This window comes from Taurulus bubalis (genome assembly GCF_910589615.1).
Source record: "Taurulus bubalis genome assembly, chromosome: 4".
NCBI lineage: Eukaryota > Metazoa > Chordata > Actinopteri > Perciformes > Cottidae > Taurulus > Taurulus bubalis.
In genome coordinates, this window is record NC_136592.1 from 7,852,300 (window position 1) to 7,870,313 (window position 18,014).

Consider the following 18,014-nt stretch of genomic DNA (forward strand, 5'->3'; position numbering starts at 1 on the left):
AACACAATCATGTTGACAACTACAAGATGAAACTTGAACTGCTGTGTTGTGTGTCTGCGCCGCGCTGGAAACCCGGACCACCGCGCGCATTGTTACGGGCAACCGCTGCTCTCACACGCTCCTCTCATTCTCCTGGTGGTTGCAGCTAAACAGGCAGAAGACGGACGCCACAGAGAGAAGTTTGGTAAACTTCACGGATGATTTTTTAAAACGGTTTAACGGAGATGACGGACATCCTGCGGCTGCTGTCAGAAGCGGACGGGCGGACTCTGCCTCCTCTCTCCCAGCTCTCTGGACACGGTCAGACCAAGGACATCCTGTTAAAGTTAAACTGTTTATTCAACTGTCGGTTTATCTAATTGCTGTATACACGTTGAATAAAGTGCGCGATCGTTTCCGTCTCACGATATAACCAAACTTCATGTTTCTTTCTTTCTTTCAGATATACAATGTATATGGGCTGACGTATCTGCCTACATTGAACGTCAGATGACCTTACAAAAGGTTAGACCTATCTATATATCTATCTATCTATCTATCTATCTATCTATCTATCTATCTATCTATCTATCTATCTATCTATCTATCTATCTATCTATCCATCCATCCATCCATCCATCCATCCATCCATCCATCAATCCATCTTTCCATCCATAATTGATTGATCCAACAGGGGGTCCACCTGGCAGGATTGGGGACCTTCACCTTCTCTCAGCAGAAGTTGGACATAGGAAACAAGTACACAATGATCCAACGACCCATCTTCCTCATGGCTGGGAAGCTTGTCCAGTCTCTGGGGTTAAAGCAGGTCAGACCACTGGCCGCAGGTGAGCACGTTTTGTTGTTGTTGAAGAAATGGCTTCTGAGCATTTATGTCAACACTAACTCATCCCAAAAGCAACACAAAAGATGGAGACATTGATCAAATATATAGCGACGCAGATCCGGAAAAGTAAAGAACCCGAAAACGTTGCTTTTCAATCAGCTCCTTATGAGTGATAGATAGGTATTTAGAATAAGACATACTGTTATAATATTGTAAGAGTGAAATTGTATGATGTAAACTTAATTACATGTATTAGTTATGACCACTAGTCGGCGCTGTTCGGGCGTCTGGAGGTGAGAGGGTAAAGTGAGGGAGAAGAAGAGGAGAGAGGGAAAACGGGGCTGGACGGGCCGGCTGGAATATGGAGTGGGTTGACTAAAGTGATGAGGAAAACCCAGAACGTGTTGGACTGATTTATTCCGACTGATAAACCCACGTCGCTTACACTGGTGGAATATCGTCCCTTGGGATTCTGCTCAACTTTGTCAGTAGCTGAAGCTAAAGGCTAACGACGCTACCCGCTAGCTTAGCTTAGCTTGAGATACAGTGAGCGAGCTAGTCTTTTACCCCATCAGTGTGGTTATTTTATTTGTTTTTTTTTTCCTCTTCCGCTTGTTAGCTTCAAGTGAGTTTAGAAACCGTCTCCCGGGTCGTCTAGTTCCGTACGACAGCTAAAGAAAAGAGGAGGAAGAAAACTCGTCATGTCTGATGAGGAATCACGAGCTCAGCTGGAGCTCCAACGCCAGTTGTGCCGCCGTCCAGCAGAGCGCCACGGGGCATTGCTTTACCGCCGCCCTTTCACAACGATGGCCGTGAGTCTTTTCAACTGTGGATTCGCCGCTACGAGGTAATTCAAGAAGCCCGTTACGAGGACAGTGGTGTGGATTTGAGGACCGTGTTAGCAGATGAGCTACCGACGAGACTACCGCCAGAACTGTTCATTGTTTGGGATAATCTGCCTCGGGAAACTCAGAGGTCTTTTGCTGAAACAAAGAGGTATTTGCAGACAGCTTTTGGCCAAAAGGATATAATAGCATAATTTCAAGCATTCCCTAATGCCCGTCAAAGAATGCCTAATGAAGCAATGGAGGTTTATGCTGCGGATGTGTGCAGGCTGGTCAAAGAAGCTTTTCCTGAGTTTGAACATAAAGCTTCAGAGTATATGAAAATGTCTCGCTTTATTGCCTGGATCAAGAGCTTCAAGTGAAGTGTCATGAAAGAGGAGTGAAAACTTTCACCGAAGCTTGTGAAGTTGCCTCCCAAGCTGAGCGGGCTCGTCAAGCCGCAAGATTGGTAATGCCCGTGTCCCCAGCTAATGTCACATTCAGAGATGTTGGGCCAACGCAGTCAGTAAATTCAGTAGGTGAAAATGACCCTGAACTCAGAAAAGCTCTCCAGAATCTGACTACTACTGTGAAATATTTAAGTAATGATCTGAGTGCTCTGAAACTGAAGATGGATGAACAAAGTAGTGGGCTCCACGTGGAAAGGAACATGCAGGTGCGTCCTCGTAGATCACCCTCACCACATGGGAGGAGCCCAGATAGACCCACAAATGCATGGAGCTCAGGCTATGGGCATTCCCCATCCAGATATTCACGTTCACATCATTCTTCTCCGGAACGTTACCCTCATGTAAACCGTCACCATCAGGATTTCACCCGCAGAGAACCTGACCGGTACCGACAGCCTTACAGAGATGCTCACTATTCAGCCCATGCCTGTGACCCCCATGGGGAAAGGAGATGGAGACAAACTTCTCCCAGCAGACACCGCTATGACTCGCGTCGCCGTAGCCCAAGTCCTTCTCCCAGACATGTGTCATTCCAAGAGTATGAAGACAAAGGCCAGCAGTGCTCCACCAACACTGATTACAAAGATCATGGTAGATTGGAACAGGGAAACGGACATTAGCTGATGATGCGGGGCACCCATCAGCTGCTCCCCTGGAAGCCCCAGAGGTCGGCCACACTGAAATAACAGACAACATCCGACAACAGACAACCCCTAGTGGGGTTACAGATATAAAAATTCCCCTGACTGACGCCACTGTAAGTAAAGCTGTCACCTCCTATGTAAATGGTAATGTTGAAGGCACTGATATGCACGTCATGCTAGATACAGGCTCTACAATCTCATTTATAAGTGAGCGGACCAAAATGTCAATGCCTTCTCTGGCAAAAAAAAACAATAAAAAAGAAGTTCATTATGTCACAAGCTGTGACTGGCCAAAGCTTGGATACATTAGGTATGGTAGATGTCACCTTTAAGCTGGGGTCTCAAACTCTACAACATGAAGTACACGTCATCAGAAATGTAGCTCAAGGCTTTATATTAGGTTGTGACTTTCTCACTCCTCACAATGTTATTTTAGACATGGGGAGAGGGCTATGCTATCTAGGTAATGAGGTCCTGCCCCTACTTAGAAGAAGTGATCTGGCATCTGCTAGTTGTACAGCACAAATAATGGAGAACATAACTATTCCCCCACGTTGTGAAATGATTTGCAAAGTTGCCCTGATTTCCCCTGTAATCAATGCAGGCCTTACGAGCAGTTACAGTGGCTGCCTTGAACCCCGGCAACCAGATATGGATGGTGTGGCAGTTGCCCGCACACTGTCTATTGCTGAAAATGGCTGTACTGTTGTGCGCATCATCAACCCCACACCCACCCCTATGGTACTACATTCAGGTCTGCAGTTAGGACAGTTTACTCCAGTGTCAGACACTGACATAAGTGAGGATTCAGCTCCTGTATGTAATGTGTTCACCTGCCCAGTAGAGCCATCCAGCCAACCAACTAATGTCACCAAGCCAACCAAGCTGCCTATTGATATCAAGTGTGGAGATCTGACCAATGCAGAGAGTTCCGACCTACACAACTTGCTCTCGTCTTACCATGATGTCTTCAGTAAAACCAGCACAGACTTTGGTAATACAGACATGGTCAAACATAACATCTACACAAAAGATGCACCCTCCAGTTAGGAAGCGTGCATATCGTACTTCTCCGAAAATGCAAACATTGATCCAATCACATGTCGAGGAGATGTTGGAAAAAGGAATCGTGGAAATGAGTAACAGCCCTTGGGCAGCACCTGTGGTGATGGTCAGAAAAAAGGATGGCACATGGCGATTTTGTGTAGATTACAGAGGCTTGAATGCAGTCACAGTAAAAGATGCACACCCTTTGCCCAGAACAGACGACACCCTGGATGCACTCAGAGGCTCAGCAGTGTTCAGCACGATGGATCTCTCATCTGGGTATTGGCAGGTGCAGCTCGAGGAACAGGACAAAGCAAAGACTGCTTTCACAACAGGACGAGGACTTTACCAGTTTTGTATGATGCCAATGGGCTTGGTAAATGCACCGCCCACTTTCCAACATCTAATGCAGCTGGTGTTACAAGGTCTCTCATGGAAAACATGTCTAGTATACCCTGATGACATTATTGTGTATAGCCCCAGTTTCAGCATCCATCTTCAGCATTTGAGAGAGGTGTTTGATCGCCTCAGAGCCGCTAATCTCAAACTTAAACCCTCAAAATGCAGTTTTGCAGTACAAGAAGTGACATTTTTGGGACATGTCGTCTCACCTGCAGGACTAAAACCTGACCCAAAAAACATTGAAAAAGTGAGAGACTGGCCTGCTCCCAAAAACCCTACTGAAGTCAGAGCATTCCTTGGGCTGTGCTCTTATTATCGGCGTTTCATTTATGAGTTTGCAAAAATGTCAGAGCCCCTGCATGCTCTCACTCAAAAAGGAAAGACATTTCTATGGACTGAGGTTGAACAGAGCGCATTTGAAAGCCTCCGTCATACTCTGTGTGACACACCCATCCTCTCCTATCCAGATTTCTCACATGAGTTTCTGCTCTTCACAGATGCATCCAGCACAGCCATTGGATGCGTTCTATCTCAGGTGAATGGGGATAACATGGAAAATGTCATTGCTTATGGCAGTCGTGTTTTGACAAAAACAGAGAAACGGTGGTCTACATTTGACAGGGAATTGTGGGCTATCGTATGGTCCATCCGGCACTTTCGCCAGTATCTAACAGGCCAACCCTTTCGCATCATCACAGACCACAAACCCCTTCTTTCCTTGAGGAAGATGCCTCTGGATTGTGATCCTACAGGTCGCAGGGCAAGGTGGGCTTTGGAAATTGACCCCTATGAATGGACAATTGAATATCGACAAGGAACTAAACACGCCAATGCTGATTCTATGTCCCGTCGTCCCCTGACAGCTGGAGAAACCACCCCTACCACTATGGTTGCAGCCAATCAGGTGAGATTTGTTTCAATTCACACTCAAACAGACAAGGCAGAGTCACAGATTTCAACCACTGACTTGACTGACAGTAGGCCGCCATTTTCGAACGTTAAAGCAGCCTCACCAGAAATGAGAGAGTATTGGCGAGAGTTTCCTAAGCTCCGCCTTGTTGATGGTCTCTTATGTCGCAGAGTCAGACCTCCACCAAGTGACCTTGTTTTACAGACTGTAGTCCCCAGTAGTTTGCAGAAGGAGGTATTCCAAACATTACATGGTCACTCACTCTCTGGACACTTCAGTGCGCAGAAGACATTGCATGGGGCACATGCCAGATGCTATTGGCCTCACATAACACGTGACATAACTCAATGGTGCCTTGAATGTACAGCCTGTGAAGCGCGGCGACCACAAACGCCACACCAACGGGCCCCTATGCAAAACATAATCACATCTCGGCCGTTTGAGAAGATTGCAGCAGAGCTGACGGAGTTGCCACTTACTCACCGTGGTAATCGATATGTACTTGTTGTAATGGACTATTTTACAAAGTACCTCAACTTGTATGCACTTTCTGATCAACGAGCAACCACTGTGGCTAAATGTTTGTTTGAAGATTACATCAGCCACCACGGTGTCCCTCAAAGTTTGCATACTGACCAAGGCCGTCAGTTTGAATCGGATCTTGTCAAAGACCTGTGTTCCGCCTGGGAATACACAAAACACGGACATCCCCATATCATGCCATGTCAGATGGCATGGTGGAACGGGCAAACAGGACTATCAAGGACCAGTTGGCAAAATACCTCCACACCACAGGAGGTGAATGGGACGACCACCTGAAACAGGTTGAATTTGCATATAACACCAGTGTTCACTCGTCCACCAAACACACGCCTTTCTCTCTGGCACATGGTAGAGAAGCCCGTCTGCCTGCTGATGTCCTGCTTGGGGACTCCCCAGGAGTTTCAAATGCCACTCCAGGTACTCCGAGTGAATATGCCAATTCTATTGTAAGGAGACTGTGTGCTGCGTTTCACTCTGTTGCACAAAACATTGAGGCAGCAGGTGCTCAACAAAAGCACTACTATGATCGTCAGATGAAACACTCAGCCTATGAGCCGGGTGACTTGGTGTGGGTTGACCTTCCAGCCCTTGCTAGACAAAAGTTGTCACCTAAGTGGTCGGGCCCGTTCAAAATACTGCGAAGGTTGGGCTCGGGCAGTGGTGACATCGGAGTGGACTATGAACTGTTAGACCAGCGGGATCCGAGAGCTAAGCCAAAGGTCATTCACTACAACCGCCTGAAACCTTATCGCTCTGCCTGGTCAGATGGGAAAGATCCGCCTGTACCTGTAGGAGGGTCTACAGCAGCAAACAGCTCAGGCCACTCACTGCCTACTGCACTCTCAGGCTCCAGACCTTATGTTTTCTGGAGCCCAGCCACACCAAGATGCTCTGTGCCTCCAGATAGGGCTCGGACTCATGTGTGTCCTCCATCTCAAGGGGCTGCCACTACCACAACACCTGTGGGACACAATACTTCCACAGAATCTACCAGTGGACTGTCTCCGCTAGTACTGCCTTTCGAAGGAATAAAGACCAAGTTCGGCCGCTGTGTGCGTCCCCGAGTACGTTATGGAACTGTGGTCTAAACTTTTTTTTTTTTCTCTCCTGCTGGTGGATTAACAGCATGTTAACATGTACTGGGAAAGACTGTTATGGACATAAAAAAAAAGAGAATTTAAGTATGCTGTTCTGTGTTATAACCCTTACTGTTACTCCTGTTTATTACCATCACCTGTTTTATTGGTATTTAGTTAGGTAAGTTTACCTACAGTATAAATGCAGTTATTTTGAAGCGAGGACGCTTCTTTTGTAAGGCGGGGAGATGTGTAAGAGTGAAATTGTATGATGTAAACTTAATTACATGTATTAGTTATGACCACTAGTCGGCGCTGTTCGGGCGTCTGGAGGTGAGAGGGTAAAGTGAGGGAGAAGAAGAGGAGTGTAGGCTATAATGTGGAGTGGGTTGACTAAAGTGATGAGGAAAACCCAGAACGTGTTGGACTGATTTATTCCTACTGATAAACCCACGTCGCTTACAATATCATAATATAGGTTTGTGTGTGTCCCTGGCAGCAACACACCTGCCAGTGGTGCAACTGAACTTTGCAGCGGTGTCACAAGAGACTCCTTTCAGCCGAGACGTCGTGGAGGGCTGCGTTAGAGAAACTCTTCTTCTCCTCCTCAGAGCTTTGGCCTCCGAACAAAACATATTCCTCACCTTCCAGGGAATTGGAGTTTTGTCCTTCAATAACAACAAGGTGGCTCGCCTGCTCATCTGTATTTCTTCTAGTGGAACGATGACAGCTGGTTTCCTGCTAAACGTAATCTCTTCTGATGTTATTCAAAGGTGCGGATGAAGTTCAACAGAGCTTTTATTAACGCGATGGATGGAAGTGGTCGGCTGCTGTTAGCGTTTAACAACGTGAGTATAAAGCACGTGTTTGCATGTTAGAGTGTATAATGTGTGTATTGGTGCAGAACACCTGTACTTTCTCCCTGCAGAGACCTGGGAGCAGTGTCTCTTTACTGTCTGGTGGCCTGTCCAGGCTTCAGAGGCCACCGACTGCCAACCCCGTCACCCTGCCAACTGTCTGCTCTCCTCAGCCAGACAACAAAGCTGGGGACAAAGACGTATGGGGCTTGTCACCAGCTCCAGACCAGAGGAATGCAGGAGGTGAAAGCGCTTTTGGCACAAGGCTGACAATTTGGGGTTTGATAGCACTTTAATGAATCTAAATGAAACTTTGGATCAAATCCAAATCCTTTGAAATCTTGTAGAAAAGGAAAAGGATATCTGTTCCTCACTGTTGGCTAGACAAGCTGGAATAAACATGATGTGGAAATGAGGTTCATTCACATTTATTATAAATGTAATGTGTTCGGGGAAGTAGTTATCAACGTCATTTTGGGATCCACCTACTGCATTTCCAAACTCACAAATGAACACAATATATCTCACGCATTTAATCTGTACAGAAAAACAATGTGGAAAAATGACATGTTTTACATGGAATTATGTGCCAAAGTGTTTTTTTGTTTGTACCAGTGGCTTTCTGGAGTCTCTGGCAACCTCATGGTTACGACTCGAGGAGGTTTTTGTACAAACAGATGTATTCTCCCACTTTCAGTCTTTATGCTATGCGAAGCTAACCGGCTGCAGCTTCATATTTATCGCACAGCGAGTGGTGTTGATCTACTCCACAAACGCTCATCAGGAAAGCAAATACATATTTCTGAAAAATATCAAGCTGTTCCTTTAAGCTGTGGACTCACAGGTTCAGGTTCTCACGTTATCTAAAACGACTCAAGCTGTTCCTTTTAATGGGGTTTGTGATAGCCAGTGTTTATGAATGGATAGCCTTGATAAACAGCTGGATTATACAAGACTGGATAAGGTTTAAAGCTTAATGAGTCTAATGACCCACTTTTAAATAATCCAATCAAATGCAAAAGATTTCATTTAGATCTCTCTTGCAACGTTACACCGCAAAAATGTCACTGTTGGACTATACTATTGCATTGCAACAGTCGGTTAAAAGTGAACATATACCAAACAACTAAGTGAAGACAGAGTACATGCTTTGAATTCCTTTAGATATGGCGATGCCTCTTCTGAGCTGACTGCACGATAGAACGTTCATTACAGCCACAAGAGATTTGAGAATTCTTCCAAAAAAAATGACTGCTGGCTAAAAAAACTGAATTGAGAAGAGGTTGAGTCTAGACTGAATACCGATAGATCTGGTGCTGTTGTATGAAGTGCACTTATAGTCACGTTGAACCCACTCAGAGTGTTGTGTGTCTCTACAGAAGTTCCCCAACAGAGAGAATCCAAGTCCCATCAGCCACTGCAGCCTGCCAAGATGAAAGCTGTCAGCCTGTTTGAAGAACTGAATCCAAAACCCCCCATGGAGGCCACAGACAAGTACAACAACCCACACACACACACACACACACACACACACACACACACACACACACACACACACACAGGGTTCAGTTTGCAGTGCACAGATCTCTTGTTTGCAGGTAGATGAGATAGTGTGAGCTGAGAGCTCTGTGGTGGTCTTATATTGTTACTGCCCCGAGGCAGCTTCCAGCTCCATTAATGATGCACAACTACCTGTGGGACAGATTCCTCCTTTGTCATCACCTCACACTCACTCTCGCACGCACGCACGCACTATGGTAAATAATCTGTTTCCACTCTCAGGCCCACCACCTCCTTCACTCCACCAGAGGTCAGTCCCAAGCTGGAGAAGCCTCACGTGACCATCAGCTGCTCTGGCCACACCCGCGCTGGACAGGTGTGTACTGTGTACTGAAGGCGTGTACGTGCTTGGGAAGTAAGACCGAAAGGAGATGTATTGGAATTAGGTTTTTATTGATATGAGCGTTTGAGTATAATGTTGCTTGACAAAATAATGATGTAAAGCTGTATTGCTTTTAAGATAGGGTGTGTCTCTGTTGAGGGAGCGGTGATAACAATCTGAATATAATATAAAACCCAAGCAAGGCATTACCTACAAAGTATTTATATTACACAGCGTGTAAATAGCTATATGTGTACATTACTGATTAATCACTGTCATCGTCTTGTCGTCGTAGGAACTGTGCTACCTGTGCATGCAGCGGGCCCAAAGAAATGTTCCAGTCTACCTGAGGGAGCAGCAGCAGGCGGAGGAGAGAGCTCAGGAGAAACTCTTACTGCTGAAGGAACAACTCAGAGACCAGCAGTACATGCACGAAGAACAGGTGTGTGCGTGTGCATGCATGTGTGCACTTAGTGTGTTTGAACAAGTGTGTGTTCAGACAACAACAAAAAACACAAATTTGACTGCACCAACGTTAGCTGTAGGCTACAAACAACAGACACACAGACTGTATCTGTTGGAATGCGTTGTCTTCTTGTGTGTTTCTGTTCAGCTCACCCACAAGTCATTTCCTTTTTGGAATTTCCCTCCAGTCTTTCTCCTCTTTCCTCTCGTCTCTGTACGTTTATGAAGCAGACTCATAAAGCAACTGGATAAGCACAAGTTGTTATACTTTCAACTTGCAGAGCCACGGGCAACTTTGCGACCAAGTCTTTCCATTTACTTTGCATGCAATTACGCCTCTAAAATTCATCTATACTATCTGAAAACTAAAGCTTATACAGACACACCTCACAACTAAGTTCAACCTCTTAAGCGTGCTAACATTTGGCAATTAACTGACAGCTGTTTTGTACAGCTGAAGCAGATAGGAATGTGCTTAGTCATCTTTGCCAGGAGAATGTTGCGTGGTCGTGCACCTCTTTGTCTGTCCACGTCTTATCTCACATTTGGCTGCAGCAAACTGCTTAATATTGTGACTGGCCAGTTATGGCGCCATGCTCAAGGACCTCTTGTTGTTGCGGTGACTCACTCTCTCTCAAAACTCCTCTTATTGCCTGTTTTGTACTGCCAGTGACTGCCTGCTCATTGCCGCTAGTAATAACACAGCTGAGTGCATCACCGTCCGCTAGACACAGTGACAGAAAACAATTCGCTTACTTTTAGTGTTTTGGATGGGTTGTTTTGCTAACGGATATCAGCTAACAGAACTACCAGTAGACCTGCGAAATGCAATTTTTGTTTTTGCCGATGTATTTTACGTCAACTCATTCAGCGCCACATTGAATGAAATGTATTTAACAATGTTTTACAGCCCATTAATGTCAAGATGGGGGGTTAGACAACTGTGAGTTGTATTCAATCAATAACACGATCACCAGTGGTCGTTACAGACACAACTGTCTGTGTACCTTTCTAGTTTTGCCAGTATTTAATCATAAATCAAATAATTGTGGAACAACATTCTTGATGGCACTTGATGAAAAGTTGAGTGAATCCTGATGGTAACATGAAGGAATTAAATAATCAATGTTGTTGAGATATTGCAGTCCAGACCGACTCAAAGACCAACGTAAGCTACATGAAGCTATGATTGTGCAGGTCAAGTGGGAGAGCGCTTTAGAAGGCTACATTTGAAAAATCTATTAAAAAGAATGAACACCTATTTCATACCATCTGCTGTGGGTTACTGAAGGTGATGTGTGAGTGCTCTGGGGATTTTTTTGTGGTTTCTGAGAGAGAAAAAAGGGATCAGGAAACATCAAAACTGTTGGTTTCACAAGGCTGAGTACAGAAGTACACTCATACCATTATGTCAAGAAAATCTGCAATAAAAACACAAACCATAAAAAACATCTCAACAATTGATCGTTAAGAGTGGTTCCAGACTGGTTGGGGCCAAAGAGCTGAGAAAACTGCTTCATCCTCTTTACGGCACTAGGGAAGAGGTGTGGGACATTTGGGACATTAAAATTCAAAATGAAACAACTGGAAGTGCTTTGCATGATGTTTTCTCCAATATTATTTCATGGATCCATAAAACAGCCCTCTGAAAAAGTTAACTTTTTACCCTGGAGAGCCTCATGCTCTCAATGTCTTTGCTGATTCAGTCAGCCATGATGATACAAGGCTTGTGCTTTTGTGTGTTCGTCTGGCAGGAGAAGCTGAATGAGCAACGTAAGCATGCAAAGCAGGTTGCTACATTCAACCTGCAAATGTTAGAGAAGAAAGAGAAGACTTGCTGCCCTCTCTTCCCTGTGAGTAGAACTTGCTATTTACAGTTGTAAGACTTCCATCCTGGTAGGTAAAACTCTTTGAGCAGCGAGTTTGTGAAAAGAAAAGCAACTTTTGTATCTGTTACATTGCAGCCAAACAAACTGCATACGGCACTAACAGTTTCCCACTCAACAGCAGGTCAAAGTAAAAGTGATCAAAATGGCTATGTCTTGTTTAGTATTCACATTTTTTGGTGAACAATCATGGCCAGAATGTAAATACATTGAAAGGCTATTGCAGAAAAAAAAACGGACCCTAATTTGTATAAAAAATACGGGTTGAGTTCATGAATAGCTGAAGAATTATGACATTTAAACATGAAATCACATTTAACAACTGCATGTTTTGAGTGTAACGGTGGTGGCTGGTTAAAATGTGTTTAGACTTCATTCGTCTTCCCGGCTCGGCCCTTCACCCCTGCCAGGAGGGTCCAGCAGCATCGCTACATGAACGAGCTTCAGAGCCAGATGGAGACCCGACGGCACCATGAGGCTCGAGACCGGCAGAACCGTCTGCTGCTGGAGCGTCTAGACCAGGTGCAGCTGGTCCAGGAGTGAGTAACAGCTGTACTGCTCGGGAAATTCAAATAATGATCTGTTATGATAACAAGTGTAACCCGGTGTGTGTGTTCTAGGGTAGCTTTGCAGAAGGCTCAGCAGCTCCAGCAGAAACACGAGAGAACTACGCATTACAAGAGGGCTCTGGACACGCAGGCAAGAAAATACTTCACAAAGTTGACTTTTGCAAAAGGATGTTGGTGCAAATACTTTTTGTTTGTAAACTAACACAATGGTCACCAGTGACAATATGGCGAGGGAAGTGAGTAAAAGTACTTCACATGTTTTGTTGAACAGTTATTTCACAGCTAATCAATTGCTCAGAGAATCTATCAAAATAGCTTTCAAGTCAACATTAGAAGTAAGTAAAGTTTTGAATAATTCTTGAGAAGAAGACTGAACTTACTGTGCTTTTCAGGTTGAGGAAGGTTGTAGGTCAAAGAAAGGTCAAGGGCACCAGTGCAGACAAACCAAGTAAAGCATTCGAGACACGTTAAGCTCCATCGGCATACTTGCATAGAGTCTACTATATAAGAAGTGGATGTAGTCAGTGACGGTTTGGGGAATATCTGTGGACTTGAATCCTAACCAGCTGCTCTTTTGATGGACCGAAATGATGCATGTGTCCTATGTTAAGCATATGCAGGTATTGTGTATGCCTATTTCAAAATAAAAGTTACATATTTTATTTCAGGGAGAATATGGTTTCCAGAATTTTGCAACATCTTTTGGGGGTTTCACATTTTGTATTTGGCTTAGTTTTGACCTTATAGTCTGCTCAAAGGTCACCTTACAATTACAATGTGTCTGTTCTGTCCTTTAGGTCGGAGATAAGAAGTGCACAGATCCTCCAGAGTGCCAAGCTGACAACTCCGGGTTCAACCGCTGCGAGACAGCAGCCAACAACGCGGAAGGTCGAGAGAGGGCACAGAAGGTCAACCTGTTTGTTATTGCTGCTATGAATCTTACTTTTCATTGTTGGCCTTGTGTAGCCATGAGAAATAATCAAAGTCATTATTGTTCAATTAAAAGTATCTGCATTGGTTTTTGTTTTTGCAGTGGTGGAATAGGTACTCAGATGCTTTATTTAAGTAAAAGTAGCCATACCAATTAATACAAATACATAATAAATAATAATATTATTGATGCAATAACATTCAATAAGCAGTTTCAGGTTGCAGCTATTTGATATGTAGCTAAATAGTATATATATTATAGAATGGCTTCAACTTTATAAATGCATCCGATATTTGTTGATCAAATGTTTTGCACCTAAAATAGTAATCTGCAAATATACTACAGATATTAGCTAAATGTGGTGGAGTAAAAGTGTATTTCCTTCAGAAATGCTGTGAAGTTGAAGCATAACATGTAAATACTATACACATATTCTCAGTCCTGTTATTGTCAGTCTTGTTTTTAAATTGCTTCACTTTATATTGACGTTAAGTTATTTTATATATGTATGTACTGTATATATGTATTTCTACTGGCAGCTCTTCCGAGTAAATTTCAGTGCTGCCACTGAGCGGAAGAAGGAAGAACTACACAGCCGCCAAGCAGAGCTGAAGAAAGAGAGAGATGATCTCAAACACAACAAAATGGAGTGAGTAAAGGAAGGGTGGAATGAAAGAAATGGATAACAATGAGGATAAAGGGAAACAATGGTTGTTTGTCTCTCTCTGGTATGGTTCCTGTCCAGGTTTATAATGGGCCGCATCAATCGCTTCGAGAAGAAGCGGGACATCAGTAAGTCACTGGAGGGCGAATGGAGTCGCAGTGCAAAGCTCAAACACCAGCGAGAGGAAGAGGAGAGGCGCTTCCTGAGGTCTGTGGATGAGGGATCACCTCCGCCATCATTCGCTCACACATTTACATCTATTTATATAATCACGAGTTAACCGTTCTCACACTTACTGACCGACCTGAAAGTATTTACATACTTCACTCTGTCTCCCTGTGGTCAGGTCTGCTGGTGAGCTCCTGGTCGATAAACTGGCACAGTACAGGCACTGCTGCCAGTGTAAGAGGAGGACCACCAACTGTGGAGAGACCAACATCTGGAAGGACTCTCAATACCTCTCTGGTTCACAATTCATGATCTGACGAACAGTGTAGCCTACAGCAGCTACAACTTCAACATCAATACCTCAGAACCTAAACAATACCTCATCATGTGACAGTCACTTCAGATTTAAATAATACGTTGTCTACTTTCATCGGCTGAGTTAATGTGAGATGTATTCTTTCTCTTTTTGTCTGGGCATAGTTCCTGTTTGTTGTACTTTTATTTTCCCTAGAATGTAATGTGGTTGTTTTTGGTCTTTCGGAATTTCTGAGTTCCCAGTCAGAAATTTCAATGGGAACACCACTAGAATTCAGATTTCCGACTCGGAAATTCAGGCAAACCTCATCAACCCCAACCTCAAAATCCAAGATGGCTGCTCCGTGCATCTACAGAAAAAAGCTGTGTGAAATACTGTTTGTGAGTGCTTCTGACTTATTTGTGTTTCAATAGATCAGCCGAACACAGTGCTGTCCAACTTCTATCTGCAGACATGTTGCAACGTTTTTTGTATGCGCAAAATACCGACATATCACAATGTTATCAACCGGTATCGCTAACAATGGCTAACATGGCTAACATGGCTGGAGCAGAGAACATTACGTTTTACAACTTCTAGTGGGAGGTTGATGACCTCTGTGTGACGTCATCCCCAGCTCAGACTTCTGAGGTAAATGGAGCGCAGCACTTTATTCAGCTCAGTTCAGATCTGTTCCCTTTGAAGATTGGGTGTAAAGATCTGTACTGAACTTTTAGTTTGTGTTTGCCAAATACAAGTTATAGTCGGTAAACTGTCCTGGCAACTGCCTAGATACCCTAGCAAAGAGACCCTGTGTATAATTGTAGAAGCTAATCACATCTAGCTATAGTAGTTAGCACGTTGGTAGAAGTCAATGCATTGAAGTACTTTGTAAACCCGGATTACATTCAGTTACAACAAATAAATGTTGCATACAGAGAGGCTGTGTTTTTTTACTGAATTTTAGCGGGTTTTTATCATTGTTGCTGGTTCATTGTCTATGACTTTATCTGAAAGATCAAAGATGAATTTCCTGTAGACAGTACAAATACATATTTAAATGAACATGAATTTATTTCAGTTTTAGTTTTTCAAACAAATGGAAATGGGGTCAATTGCACTCATGCGAAAATTCTTTCACATTGGACTCTAAACTATAAAACATCGTTTCACTTTGGCAGCCAATTTACTGACACAATAACTAGATTTGTAAACATGGACGGAATGTTTTGGGTGAGTTACTACCTTTTGCAGACATGCAGTAGAGCTGTGATATCACATGAAATAGTTGTGACACTCACAGTTGAGGCGATTGAGGAAAAACTAACATAAAAAAAGTGTTTTTTGTCAGATTCTGACACTTTAAAAATGGCTGATGTCCCCCAGTGCAGCATAGTGGCGAAGAGAATAAGGACACTGTCTATTGGCCGTTATTACACTTTGAGGGCAGCTGTCCCATACCTGACCCCGACAAGTGTTGGGGGAAGTTGTATATGCTACAGTAGGCAAACATACAGAGAAGTACATAACTTACAGAGAGATGAAAAGCAAGAGGGCCCCAACATGGGCCCCAAGTTTGTGAGGACTGCAGGGATAGAAGGAACGATAATGCAAAACATTACAAATCATTGTGTGTTTTCTTTACAAGTCATTATAGGTTGAAGACAAATTGGAGCAAAGAGAAAAAGTGAGGGAAACAAGATGAGGATGAAAGACGGTGTGTGGCTTTGATATGGGAGGATGTGTTCATGCAGCGAGGAATTTCTATAGATGATGAATGTGTAGCAGGATCATGACAATATCATTCTGGCTGTAGTCCCAGTTCTCTGTGAACCAGAACTCACTTAATGAGCTCATGGGTGCATTTTCAAGGTCTTCGTATCAAAACAGATGCACAATTAACGGCCCCACGCGCTCCGGATGATTAATCTATTCACTGACGGACCGATTGTGTGTGTGTGTGTGGACTAAAACATGTGTGAGTGCAAGTTGTGGTACAGAAACGGACCTCACAGTGCATGCTGTGTAACCCAGAAAAGAGAAGTGTGATCCAGAACAGGACCCACCTTCAAGCTATTAAACTGGTTTCTGTGCAATAAATGACTGCTGCAGCCTCACTGCAAGTCACAGGAGTACTTTAAATTCCTTGTGGGGGTGAGGGTACATATGTGTATAAGCTTGTAAAAAATTACCTTATGAGATATGCATGGGGAAATTTATACAAGAGTCAGAGACACGGTCATATACCAAATCTAGTGAGTGAGGCATCCCTCACCCACCCGTCCCCTGCTAAGTATTGTGGTGTGTTCTACACGTGGTTTAATATGACTTCCCCTTCAGTGATGTTGCAATCCTCTGGAAACTCAGTTGGACTTGCAAGAGATCGACCCTTGACGGACTGAGGGAGTGAACATGTTGGCATGCTGGTGTTCGGGCTTGTGCTCAAAGGAGGGCAAAAGTGTTTCATTTTTAGGATTCCCTCTAAATTCTGAACAACCCACAACTATTAGTTGAAATGTCACAAAAGCTACTCATGCTTTAATCTGTTTTTTATTGTTTGCTCCTCGGTGGTCTCTCGGATTTGAGGGTTGAATTAAATACTGAGGATTTAGGACTCAAAATCAAAATCTGGTGACTGAGCTACTCCTTTAGTTGCGTGTACATCATACCGGCAATAGAGAGCCGCAGGAACGACATCTTTTTGTAAACTAACCCAGTAAGCTCGCATCGCATTAGTTCCCTTAAGATGAAAAAAATAAAAATAAACTTTAACGGGGAGAAAAAGGGAAGACACCTTCAGGAGAGCAACAGAGCAGGATCCCTGTCCCCGGATGGACAGAAGTACAATGGATGTGTACAGAATTAACAACGTAACCGAGTTACAACACATTCAATTGCATTATTTACAGAAAACACTTAGCCTGACAGGATTCAATCAGATATTTATGGTTATTATTCATGTACTTGAAGATAAGATAAGATAAAATAATCCTTTATTAGTCCCTCAGTAGGGAAATTACAGGATCACAGCAGCATTGCTCACAAGTGAATGAAAGAATAATAAAATAGAAACAAGTAGTATAAATAAGGAGTAAAACAGTAGAATATTAATGTACAGACTGAATAGAAAAGTAAATATAAACAAAAAGTCCTTAAACGTATTGCACGTAATATTGCACCAGGTGAATAATAAAGTGACCAAGTTCAGATCAAGTGTTCGGTTGTCAACAGGGGGAGACGAATTTAACCTTAATTTATTAAGGTGTTGCAAGTCACAAAATAATGATTACACATGTCTTTAAATCAAGGGTTTGTTTAACAATAAATAAATGCACACAAACTTGTGTGTAGTCTGAGTTTTGACACAAATTTGTAGGATCTTGGGGTTTTCTAATCCCCCAAAAAGAGGCGTGGCCTTGACATTTTGGTAATTACCAAATGTGCCACTGTGACGCATGGATCGTTGTCTTCGATTAGGCTCGCTGGGTTGATGCTGTCTGAGCCGAGGGTGGAGGACACTGCCTCACGGGGCATCTATGCTCACCCGTGAGAAGC

At 43.6% G+C, this 18,014-nt stretch overlaps 1 protein-coding gene across 1 annotated transcript; it reads left to right on the top strand.

The window, feature by feature from the left end:
* Positions 1 to 224: 224 nt before the first annotated feature.
* LOC306735823 (coiled-coil domain-containing protein 81-like) lies at positions 225 to 15,355 on the top strand (the record flags this gene model as incomplete). Its single annotated transcript, XM_079217383.1, has 16 exons — positions 225 to 300; positions 443 to 504; positions 674 to 827; positions 7,242 to 7,426; positions 7,516 to 7,590; positions 7,671 to 7,842; positions 8,982 to 9,093; positions 9,382 to 9,475; positions 9,777 to 9,923; positions 11,701 to 11,799; positions 12,202 to 12,371; positions 12,453 to 12,531; positions 13,199 to 13,309; positions 13,872 to 13,981; positions 14,078 to 14,203; positions 14,343 to 15,355. The coding sequence occupies 16 exons, from the start codon at positions 225 to 227 to the stop codon at positions 14,479 to 14,481; spliced, it is 1,911 nt and encodes a 636-aa protein (XP_079073509.1). The 3' UTR covers positions 14,482 to 15,355.
* Positions 15,356 to 18,014: the final 2,659 nt, after the last annotated feature.